At 33.7% G+C, this 12655-nt stretch overlaps 1 protein-coding gene and 1 long non-coding RNA gene across 29 annotated transcripts in view; one reads left to right on the top strand and one right to left on the bottom strand.

Annotated features, from left to right (window-relative positions):
- LOC126874770 (phosphatidylinositol-binding clathrin assembly protein LAP) overlaps positions 1-12655 on the bottom strand; it is a 32051-nt gene that overhangs the window by 11699 nt on the left and 7697 nt on the right. For 21 of the 25 annotated variants that reach the window (XR_007693011.1, XM_050637172.1, XM_050637173.1 and 18 more), the window contains 9 exons: positions 5649-5791; positions 4533-4608; positions 3512-3526; positions 2726-2828; positions 2433-2641; positions 2252-2358; positions 2127-2168; positions 1939-2033; positions 194-362 (listed from right to left, as the gene is read on the bottom strand). Coding sequence is in view for 24 of the 25 variants with exons in the window: in XM_050637172.1 (XP_050493129.1) it covers positions 194-362; positions 1939-2033; positions 2127-2168; positions 2252-2358; positions 2433-2641; positions 2726-2828; positions 3512-3526; positions 4533-4608; positions 5649-5791 (959 nt within the window). In the remaining variant the exon portion in view is untranslated. Of the gene's footprint in view, positions 1-193; positions 363-1938; positions 2034-2126; positions 2169-2251; positions 2359-2432; positions 2642-2725; positions 2829-3511; positions 3527-4532; positions 4609-5648; positions 5792-6131; positions 6394-12655 lie in introns of those variants that run through there. The other 4 variants (XM_050637163.1, XM_050637166.1, XM_050637161.1 and 1 more) reach the window with 4 other exon arrangements.
- On the top strand, positions 6611-11374 carry LOC126874811 (uncharacterized). 4 transcript variants are annotated; one of them, XR_007693023.1, is made up of 3 exons: positions 6611-7746; positions 7833-9061; positions 10328-11374. It is a non-coding gene; the product is annotated as an uncharacterized LOC126874811 (long non-coding RNA). The 4 variants fall into 4 exon arrangements; XR_007693022.1 differs by having other exon boundaries at positions 6611-8105; positions 8730-9061; XR_007693021.1 differs by having other exon boundaries at positions 6611-9061; positions 10328-10413; positions 10689-11374.

Below are 12655 nucleotides of genomic sequence, written 5' to 3'. Positions count from 1 at the left end.
TAATATTAAGCGGCATAATTAATATCTTCAATATCTTTGAAATGTTCAAGAGGATTATCAAATGAAAAGGTAGTTTTGACGTGGAATTGGTTGACAACGTATTGAATTATAAAATTGCTCTTCTATAAAAGACAGGAAATGTGGCTTATCACGTGTTTCACATGTGGTCTTCAAATAAAAAATCTTTCAGTACCTTGTACTGATTCATAGCAGCCTCCTCTTCCGCGAGGGCTTGCTGCCGCAGTGCTTCATCGATATGTCCATTTCCGGCGTGGTCAAGGCGATTATTACTGGCTGCTGTTCCAAACGCAGTACTGGTGGAAGACAGGGCGGACACTCCCGACTTTACATTCGTTCTATTGCTGCTCGGGTAATGATTGGGCGATGGATGTGTGTCGATGGAGTGGTGTGGATTCACACAGGAGGAAAAAAGGAAGAAAAGCCATTTTCAGCAGCGAAGATAAGTGTGGCCGTAGGAGCGAAAAAGGAGCGAAAAAGGAGCGAAAAGGAACGTTGATCATTGAAAACAAAGGAGAAGACAAAGAAAAAAAAAGAAACAGTGTAGTACGTATAAAGATAACAACGATGTGTAAAAAATTCAGCTACTCAGTGCTCTTTCACACAAACGTACATACAGATATGCTCCATAAATATATAATTATTGTACATGCGTAACGCTAGCTTTCCTTCTTTTATCCACAGATATTAATGTGTTCTTTTTATACATATATATCTTTCACTACATACGTTTTCAAATGAACTCACACAAGCAATTAAGTTGAGTAATACTACCTAACATGTCTTACAATAGAAACGAAAAAGAAGGAAGGGAAAAGAAAAAAAAGACACACACGCACACACTTTCTCGTTTGCTACTGCTACGGTACGCACGCTTATATACAGACGACATATGTGCAAGAAAATATCACCTAGCTTTTAATTTTATATTCAAAATTGGCTATTTTATTGTTTAAAGAATGTGTTAATTGGAAATAAATGTTGATTATAAAGGTTGTTACTGCTGTACGAACTTTGGTAGCTCATTACACAGAAAACATAATAAATAGTCTCCGAATAAATGATCCAAAAACTGATCTATTTATGATCGGTTAATCAGGATAGAAATCTTAATAAAAAATGCGATCATTTATCTGGAAAATACCGTATCTTAATTTTATATTGAAAACGAGATTTAAAATATTATTAAGCGCTCTCGCCGCAAGTGATTAAAAATTATATATATATATCACCGAGATGGTGATCACACCGTGAATCAACAGAAACATAGATAATCGTGCAATAATCGGCGATAAACTATTTTAAAAAATGCCTGTGATAAAATGTAATCTCTTGAGCAATAAGCTAAGTGAAATTTCCGTAAAAGACTTGGAACAAAATCTCTAGAAATCATAAGAAGCAATAACAAACTGATCTGATACCAAACATAGTTGACACTATAGCCCGCAAAACAGAAGACAATGAAGAACGAAGGAAACGAAGGAAAGAAGTAAAGAATCTCCTGAACGAAAAAAGAAGCGCACGTTCTCAAGCAATAGAAAAGAAACGCCAACATTACCTTTTACCCTACAATTTACAAAACATTTTGCGAGGAGAGTAATATGATTAACGATTGGATGATAAATGGGATTTGCATCTTTGCGTTGAATTTGCAATAGAATAGTAATAAAGGAAATAGTCTGATAGGATTCGATGCCTAAATATGCGATATTGTGTTTCTTGAACCATGATAATTCTATAGAAAATATTGTTTTCCAAGTGAAAATACCTTATTCGTAGCATTTTTATACAATATGCGTATCTTGTATAACATTTTGTTAACAGACAAATCGCAAAATATTCCTTAGAATTAGTGAATTTAATCCTACTTTGAACGTTAACATAGGTTTTATATGTTTGTACGAATTATAATTAACACACCTTGCAGACTGTGTTGGAGTGTTTGCTGCAGATCCCTTCTTTCCTTCCAAGGAGGCAAGATGTTGCTCTAACGCATCCAGTAAGCTACTAGGAGCCTAAGAAATGTCCATTTTCAAAATTTCACAAATATACTTTCTTATAGAACTCAACTTTACGCTATTTAAGTCCAATTGAGATATATTTCTTACCTTTGTTAGATCAGGTATGTCTCCTTTATCAATGCCAACGTTCTAAGGAGAAGCACAAAAATTAATCTCAACAAATTTTTGGAGCGTAATTATGCGATTCATACGTAAAAGCTAATTCAACTTACCTCGGCAACCTTTAAAAATTCACCCACCCGATCCATTCGTATGAGGAACTTTTTGTACAAGTCCAGAGCTTCGCGACATTGCTTTTTATTCATATCAAAATACTTTTCTAAAATTAGGACCAACAATTAAGTATTTCTCTCAAAAGATGACATAGAAAACATTAAATTGTAAGTATACTACCTAGTAAGTTAATAATGCCATCATTGTAACAGGCAAACAATCTAATTAGATCCCGGAAAAGGAGCATGAAAGCCATGTTTATGACACCGTTGGTGAGATCATTAGCGGTGCAATCGAACTCCAATAGAGCATCCAACTGTGACTGTAAAACTGGCAAGGTTTTTAACAGTTTTTCAGCGTTCATTGTGCGCAAAGTACGGTCGTCCTTCCTAAAACACAATTTTAAAATAAATCATTTGCTACAAGTACAAGTAGCTTTCTTTCATTTTTATTAATCAAAGTTGATCTCTTACCCTCTTTTCACCTTGCAAAAGTCAAACGCTACGGTCCTGTAAGAAAGAGCCTTCTCATTGAGGTACTTCGCGTATCTCCTAATAAATGGTGACATGTCATAGCCTAATGACAGAAAAAAGACCAGTTTAGAAGATAAATTTATCCTTTGTGCATATTGTTATACAAGAATCCAAAGAAATTTCAGGATATAGTTAATAAAACAAATAAACATCCAGTCTTTTCCCAAAGGAGGTAAGATGAACTGAAAATTGAAATTGTGCAAGTGCAAAATTTGAGTACATGCAAATGAAAGCGGGCATAGACTTTGTTAGAATTATCGATCTTGACACGCTTTCAGTCTGTAACGTGAAAAATGTGTGCGACACGCAAATTATAAACACATTCATCTTCACCTCCTACATGAAACCTGAACGCATATTTCAGCAGAAATGTGCGATGATGTCAATTTAATTAGTGCTAGAAATCACAAGTAGAATGTTGATTTCCTCAGGGAATTTATTGCATGATACTTAATCACACAACTGGCGTCATAAATTTTAAATAATGGTCTGGAATACGGAAGATACAATTTTTCAATTTCCTGTTGTACAGTTTAACATCATCAATAAATAGTAACTAGGAATTAGACTAATTGTTAATTTTATTTAGGACTCAAATTTGGTCAGAATTCCTTTATTATCCAATTTGTTTGTGAAGTGTTAAACAGAATATTAAGTTATCGTTAGGGATAGTAATACAGAAAGAACATTCACAGAGAAAGGAAATCGAAAGATATTTTAACTCACCAATACGAGCTCCTGCTGTGCCCAAATAGAGAGAAAATTAGTTCCAGGTTAGTAAATCATAGATGAATGCCAGATACGCATACATAGCTGCATAATGGTAGGAAGTTAGCCAGGAAGAACTTATTATTAAATTGTTGATTCCAGAATAAAGGCGATGGTATTGTTAGAAACAGTTATACCTTAACTATATGTATACATATAACTAGTTATTCGATTTTGACAATATCTTGATATTAATTATGTTAATACTTTAGCTGCAAATTAGCTTTCACATTTTTAATCCTTTTGAAGGAGTGAAAAAATCTTTTATTATGTTTTAAAATAAAATATTGCAATTAAGGTGTTGAATCGCTAAAGTTTATGAGACTATTTTTATGTGCGAATGTGCTCGCGTGCATGCTGCATTCGGATGTATCCTTTTTACTTCTTGGTAAAGTTGTTAATAGATTATACAGTATACAGATTGTATAAGACGAAAGCAACAACAAAAATAATTTCATGCTACCTGGATAATGGTTCAATTAAATCACTGTCTAACGCGATTTTAATTTATCAAATTAATCCCCTGCAATTTTGAAGTAAACCATACAATTATCAATTAATTAAATTCACTCGTTAATAGCTGTTTTAGCGATTATCATTCGGTTAATGTATATAGCTAAAATCCAATTCAATTAAAAATTTCTCTAAAATATCTGGAATTCGAATAATTCTCCCATAATTTTTTACATCTCATCATTTTTGTATTAACATAATTCAAAAATTTTATTTCACAGCTTTTGCAAACTTCCATTTAATTCTTATTCATTACTTTATTAATATTCATACTTTATACTGCAACGTCTTTTTTCAAGAGATTTGACCGTTTTAAATAAAATACTACAATTTATTTAAAATCACTGTCAAGATAAAAAGAATAAGGAGCAATGAACATTGATAGGGAGATGACCGGAATCGACCATCTAATTGAACCACTCGGCAGAAGTTAATGCAAGAAGATTCTTTTAAACATTGTGGTCACCTTGAACGCCGCTTTTATCGAGAAAATTACTGAGTTGAAACGTGCTGTTACTGGACGCCAGATACTGTGTAAACCTCTGCAACAGAAAGGTCATTGCACTTGTAAGTTTTTTTTTTTTAGGATCACCTGATATATACATATATATATATATATTTTTTTTTTTTGTTATGTACACTTTGTTCATCTCTTAACAATATACATAAGTTAAAGTAACCAACTAATTTTATTTCAAAAGAGACACGCAATTTTTATAATTCCTTATATCTAATAATTTCTAAGAAAATTATTAAAATAATAGAAATAATTAAAAAATTGATTAAGTATATCCTATTAAAGTTCCATGACGAATTATGGCGAACAATGTACGCAATATTTTAAAACAGATCGTTGCTCGCATTACTAGCATTATTGTCGCCGTTGTGGCTCTGTCCAAGGAAATGACTATGTTACAGTTGCTGTTCTATTGAATTGCATGTGCAAACCGTAAATGTTAGACTCTGGTCACGGACTCATGCTATTCGACCCCGAGCACATTCACGCACAGGCGACTGACAAGGGCGACGACACTTCCCCTCTTCAACTCATTACTGAACCAAAATGAGTTAGACAACCTCTCGACAAATGTAAATAATACTCCAAACATTCTATTTCATGTTGTCAATTAAAAATTCCATGCCAACAGTTCTTTCCAATTTAGCCTTAAAAATTGCAAACAATATTATGTTTATGTTAAGTATATTAAATACATAAATACATTTAATAGGTTATTGGGACGTTAAAAGCTAAGTGACTTTAAACATTTATTCAATTTATCAGAGTATAAAATGTTATCATAAATTCAGTGAACTTTAAGAATAAGATAAAGCATAATATTCAAGTAACAGAAAATCATCATAATGGAGAGCCAATTAAAAAGGATATGGAAGTACAATTGTATCTCGTGTTTTACAATTAAGTAATCAGATATTCGCTACCATATCGTTCCTAAATTGGCATTTATCAAGAGGCAAAGGGAAAGAAAGTTCGTCTGATTGCTTTTGAGAAGTCACTTTATCGGGAGAGCCACTCATGAGTACTCCTGAATCCTGTTCTGCATTGCAGATACGGGGCCTTTACCTCATTGCCGTAACAAAGCATATGGTGCACCGTGATCAGAGCTTTAAAAACGACCGTCCAGTTCGTGTTCTGCGACCGTTCTATCAACAGATTCGCCAGTTGAGGTATCGACACGTTGGGTTCGTTCGTGCACCGCACCAAGTCTGAAACAGACAATACCGAGTCTCCAATTATTTATAGTCACGAATTTCTTTCTTCTTTTCTAGTAAGATTACTTTCTCTACTTTTAATACTTATTCAAAATACATTAGTATTAATTATAATAATATATATTTACAATAATGTATTACAGTAATTTATTATACAGTATATTCTACGTGAAAAAATAAGGCAAAAATATTTTTTCGTACAACGCTTCATTTTTGAGAAAATTGAACTTATACAGATAAGAAGATCGACTGCCTTTTTTCTTTTCTGTTTTTAGTTTAGTTCAATGAGGATAATTTCTTCTTCATGTTAGAAGTAGACACAGTATATGCACACCATAGTAAAGTTGCGTAAGATAGAAAAGATGACGTGACAAAGAATCTTCATAAATAGTAAACCAAGGATTTTCTTTTACTTCTCCCCTGAGAGGACGACCACCCATAAGCTTTCTCATTGTTCTCGGGACTAGTAGCAATTAAAAGAAGACCAAGATTAGTCATTATCTCTTCCAAGCCGTTTCCAGTGAAACCATCAAGGGCTATCTTCCATCTCGACAGAGTATTATCGTTTCTTTCTCATCCCGACAGGTTACGCTATTGATCGAACCGTTGTTTTCTACCATAGCAGATGAAAAATCTCGTGGTGTGAGAAACTGACCTTCAAACGAAAGAGACACTTATTCTATTTTACATTGCCCATATATATATATATATATATATATATATATATATATATAGGATCTGTGTAAAGAAACACGGAACAGAGCATAGAACTAGTTTTCCGCGAATGATTCATGGCTTCCAACCGCGTCTCCCCGTCCCATTCATTCTCTAAACACGGAATGGAACGATCCGTTTATTTGAACTGAAATATCTTTCTTAGAAGACGCCGTTCCACCACTTGGTATGGAAGCAAAGGGATCTAAAATTAAAACACTACGTCCGTATCGGCAAGAACGCATTTTATGATGGTTTCCAATGGCACAATAACAATTAGAAGGTATAAGAAAGAAGGTATAGTGGCCGACAAAGGGCTATAGATCGCCAAGCGGTTTTGCAACCGACTTCTAAGAATATCGAGCACACCACGTGCGTTCCTTCCTTCCCTCATCGAAATCTTCCGCTTCGATTACTTTCTGTTTTCTCCGGCGTTGTAAAAGGTCTTCGAACGTCTTACACAACTTTTATCATTGTTTAGATTAGATTTTATGTAATCTGAGAGCTCAGAAGTGCTGGACGTGATCTTTCGCGTGAAATTCTTTGTTTGTTTTCAACGAATAAAAGTCCATCGTAGCCGTTGCCAAAACGGAAAGCATGTCTCGGCAAGTGCCCGACCTTGTCACGCTTCTTCTTTTCTAATAATGTACTCTCGAATACAGACCGCAAGCCGTCTCCATTGAGTAGTGCTCTTTGCTATTTATAAAAGGCACAAACCACGCAGTTTAGTGTTTACTGTTTGCATTCTGCCAGTGGTGTAACAAGTGCAACCGACGCCATTCGTCTATATGTATTGTACATGTAACAATCTGGTAGGCAGGCTAAGGAGTATAAGTGAGATCTTCGACACGATAAATGCGCTAATATTCTCTACACTGCAGTCTTTTCCTTATGATTTTAACAGTGCAAATCAATTTTATTTCTTCCCTGCCTTTTACCTAAGATTCTAATAGTATATCCAAATTCTGACATCTGATCTTACATTGCACTTTAAAATGTTTTATGTAGAATATTAAAATATTATAAAATATTTTAAAGAATATTCTTCTTCTAGTAGTAATATTATAGAATATTATGATCCATTTTGTTCTATTGGAATAATAAAATTTAATAAAATAATATAAACAAAGAATGTTGTGCATTTATTATTTTCTTAGAAAACGAAAGAAACCTTTGGGACAACCTGATACAATATTTACTATAAACTACGAATTCTTATGTATTTATAATATTTAGTAAGTACACCACCCTTACTTGTTTTTATAAAAATACGAATTTGCAGAAATATAATATAATTCTTCTTACTTATACCCTCCCCCAGAAAGTAGTCAAAATATAGGTTAGGAATCTTCGAATTGAATTAGAAAGGAAACAGGTGGCTCCCTAAAATAGAAATCATGTTAGAGGAATAGTTACAGATTCAATTTGAATGGATTTAGCAAAACGCGAGAAGATTAAAGGAAAGAGGAAACAAGACTTATCGTTGTCCAAGGTTTTGAAGAGGCACCGCTACCTACTTGCGATATCAGGTTCCACGACTGTTTATCTGTTCTCTACAAACCAGGAAAAAAGATACACTTGAGCTAACCAACATGTAAGGTAAATACAGAATAGAAGTTATGAAATTCTTCCTAATTCTTTTCAATTAAGTCCTATGGTTGACAAAATTCTTTTAAATTTGTTCAGAAGTATTTCCAAAGACACCTGTTTAAGTATAGGGTTGTCCAAAAGTTCGTTAATTTCTATTATAGATTTTTATCAAATAATAAAACATTCAAATATACGAATACTATCCTTAGAGAATCAAACTGAATATTTGTTAATAAAATAAGTCTCTTTTCTTCAATGAGATGAACACTTAACCTCGTACATCCAGGAAATTTTGAGTCATGGAATGTTCACTTCCATTTCTATTTATCTCGAGTTACTGAACATAGCGCAATTTCAACGTTATTTGTTCTAGTCTTTATAAAACTTATTCAGAAGACACAAACAAGAAATGAAATACTTTAGAAGCTTGTAAAAGCTATTTGAAAGAATTAATTTTCGATAAAAGATGAGAAATTTTTGTAGGAGAGACTGACGAAGTTACAGATGGCAAAAATTCAAATTCTCGATGGATCTTTCCTAAATTTCGCTAAGAATTTTCTTAATATAATATGCTTAGCACGTTTTAAGTTACCAAAATAGCATCTACAAGTATCTTGCAATTGCCTAGGAAGGAAAGCTTGCCATGTATGCACAGCCTCGAATAAAAATCGATAGAAAGAGACCCATTCCGCCTCTTGTTTTCGAACTGACTTTATAAATAAACAACGAGAAGCACATTGTGGCGGGTATCGTTGATGGACAACATGTTTATAGCCGTTGGAACAGAGGGAACTTGATGAATCGAACAGTTGTTGAGAAGAACGGGAGATTGGTCGTTAAATGTAGCGAAGAACGCAATCATTATCGGAATTTATCTGGAAGTTGAAGGGGTGTGCATGCTGAGATGTTTCTCCCGAGAGTCCAGACTCGAATGGGGGGCGTCACCGATAACATGTTTTGGTAAGACGATAGCTGCAACAAGCGAGGATTATCAAAATGAACAAACTTTCATATATTGCAAAATAGGAACATCTGGTTACCTCGACCTTGCATCATTCTATTTCTCGCATTTCGTTGTACAAACTTTCTGTCGGCTCCTGATGCGTTTCATATTTCCAACGACGATACAAATACATATTTTGGATAATCTAGTCCACAGTTGGAGAATAAAAATAGAAGATTAGAAGAATAGAAACTTAGCTTTGTCCCCAACTGTATGAATTAGTAGGCTGGTTCATATGAAGTATGAAACATTTTGAAATTTTGGTAGTATTCTAATGATGATTATGATGATTCGATTATGATGATCGTTAGGCTGACGGATATTTATGCAAATTTTCATGGTGACAAATGAAAAAATGGAACCTAAACAGAGATTTCCATTACTTATTAAATATCATAATGAGTACTATGGATATTCTATATCTGTGGCTTGTTGCAAGAAGTACCAACGTCAGTATTTATGAAGTTAAGATATTAACACTTAAACATACGTTAAAAAATTCATGTTCAAATAACATCCGACAGAAAAGTTTCTGCTGTTTCAAATTTCTTTTCTAATACAAAAACAGACAATTTTAAAGCTTATGCTATTCGTGTTTTTTTATGTTGACTTTGGTATTTTTAGCAGATAGCTTATTTTATGAAAAATTTTCAACAAATGCCATTATAGTGATTCCTAGATAGAATTTGAAACTGTCGTTTTTTTTTATATAAAATATAATCGCTTAGAAACTCAATACCGGGCTTAACTCAATTTTGCAAAAATACGACAATGCCACTTCTTGCATCAAGCACACGATACATTTGTACATATTACGCGATTTCTGTGTATTCCTGTGCTTCCAGATATTCCAGATAATAGGATAAAAATCCACGTTAGTAGTAACAACGTATTTCTTCAGTTTTATTCATAAATTTATAAATCCCATATAATCAGAAAGAAAATTCCAATAGTTTCCATTTATATATATCTCTTATCCTTTCGCCGTCTTGCTATAATTAGAAAGTATAGTACAATCTTGTTTCCAGGAACGTCGGTGATCGTTTCTGCAATAAAATTCGAACGATAATTTGTATTCTATTTATACGAAATATTTTTGATAAAAGTTACTTTAGAAAGGGTGATCTTCCATAATTTTAATAATCACGCTGCCAGGAATTACGTAGATAACGGCGACAGTAGTGCAGTCCAATCCAATCACGACATCTAGCGTATAATTGCAGGAATTCGAAATGGAACTGTCCGAAGGACAATGATTATTATCCAAGGAGGAAAAGGAGCGTGCGAAGAGACACAGGAAATATCGATGGTAGGTATCTTCGAGACTGTTGGTCGTACAATGCCCGCGAGCAAATTACACTTTGCAGATAAATTATACGACTTGACGTGTCTTCGAATAGATTATCATAGGCACTTTCCATTGCTGCACGTTTACGTGTCGAATTAAGAGAATTACGTAAACTGTCTTTACCATAATGAATGATTTTATCCCGAGTGAATGAACAGCAATTTATCGGAAAATTCGTTTTTAAGGATAAAAGTAATCTTAAATTAAATTTCCTATAAACGTATAAAAATCCCCAGTTTAGTGACAAGCAAGAAGCCCCACGAATGGTGCGAATCACCTTAATTTCTCGTTTCTCAATTTCTGAATGACGGTATGATTAACGACGAGCACGATAGCGACCACGGGGATCTCCGTAAATATCTATTCATCACGTTGAAATTACGTAAGAAGCTTCTATTAACAAATTGCATAAATCATGACGTAATAATTAAGATCCCCCTTTCTCCCTAGGAAAAAGCAGGCTGAGCCGTTGATAATCGACTTTTCTTGAGGGAAGGCGAGGTTAGCTATAATCAGGAAAAGAAATCATGCCAGTAATTGCATTACTGGTTTACTACGGCAAAATAATGTTCATCGCCAAGAGAAAATTTGTTATTCTTATACGTATTACCTTTGATTTTAATTTTATTATCTAAGATGTTTTTTTGGTTAGCTACGGACAGGGATCTAGATTGTGCAACTTGTGAAAGAACGATGATTGATAATTATGCGGTTTATATTAGACTTTCCCTAATTTTCACTATGTAATTCTCTTTTTTTTTTTTTTTTTTTTTAAGCTTTCTCTTATCCTCAAAATACGAAATTTCAATGGGTAGGGAGCTCGAGAAATGAACCTACGTTTTATTATTTTATTCAGGAAGAGTCAAATTTTAAAATTTCTTCCATATTTCGTCAAACTAAATAAAGATGTATTTTAGATGTACTTATGCTAGTTTTTAAGTTTAGTTCACATAATGTTTAACGTTTACCAAAGAAGGTTGGGTTAAGTTTTAGTAAATTTATTTAAACGCGCGTTTGAATGAACGAAAGTATGTAACCTCGTTACGTTTAAAGAATAGTTGGCCCAAATCTAACCTAATCTAATGCAACATAATCTGACCTAACCTAACCTGACCTAATTTTTTTTTAATAAATTCCGACCATTAAATAGTTAAAAATAGTAAAGCAAAAGAACATAAATTTAAAATCATTTTCCTTATTTTATCAAAAAAGAGTAGCATCAAATATGTAGCGAAAATTGGAAGAAGTTACTGAATTGCTAACTATAAATTATAACTGAATTATAACTATAAATTATTTAATATCTAAAATGCAAATATAATCTTGCAGTACAAATTTAATTTCCTTTATTTCAATTCTTCTTGTTGCGTATAAATTTTTTAAACTACCTGGTTTAATAACTCTTTAAACTGGCATGTACGAAAGACTAACCGATCAATCAATTTCAAACAAAGCCCGTTCACTTCATTACAAATCTCTCCAAGGAACGAACATCAAATTTCTCTTTGTTTGTTCATTATAATATTTTCTTAACTCAATTTGTCTGTCCCGATCAAAATAAATTTTTCTTTCGAACGTTAGAACTTTCCAATTTTTCATTTTTCTCTTTCGATAATAGCTCCAATCCCAGCGTAAACCATCGAACTTTAAGAAAATTTCTCCTTCGCGTTCTGACGACTGCGACAGACGCTGTACCGCACGTCAATAATGATTGTCGAATACGACCGCAGAACTTGTATAATATACGATAAACTACAAGAAGAACTGAAATAAAAAAGGTACATTTGTACTTTAAGACTATCCATTTACATCCCAGAAAGATCTAACCAATATATAACCAACATATAACCAATAATTAGCGTAAAAAGAAGTTCATAAAGAATACTTGCTTTTATTGTTGCTACACCAGAATCCCTCCGCCCCTGAGTCAATAGTTATAAACGACATACGAGGACCAGGAAGAATCGAATCGAATCGAATCGAATCGATCGTAGAACCGAGAAGATGTAGATAGTCGACTAGACGGTACTTCGCACATGCCCACTAGCAATGCATGCTGGGTAGCTTTCGTTCGAGATTCCGTCTATCGATCGGCCGTACACTCGATTACCAGCCGATGACCTCGCGATCGTTCTGATTGCATGCCCATTCGGAGGCCACGGATGATCAGTTGTCGTGCTAAAGATAGCACCATTCTACGTAC

This window comes from Bombus huntii, chromosome 16, assembly GCF_024542735.1.
Source record: "Bombus huntii isolate Logan2020A chromosome 16, iyBomHunt1.1, whole genome shotgun sequence".
Lineage (NCBI taxonomy): Eukaryota > Metazoa > Arthropoda > Insecta > Hymenoptera > Apidae > Bombus > Bombus huntii.
This window is presented reverse-complemented; position numbering and strand designations above follow the sequence as displayed.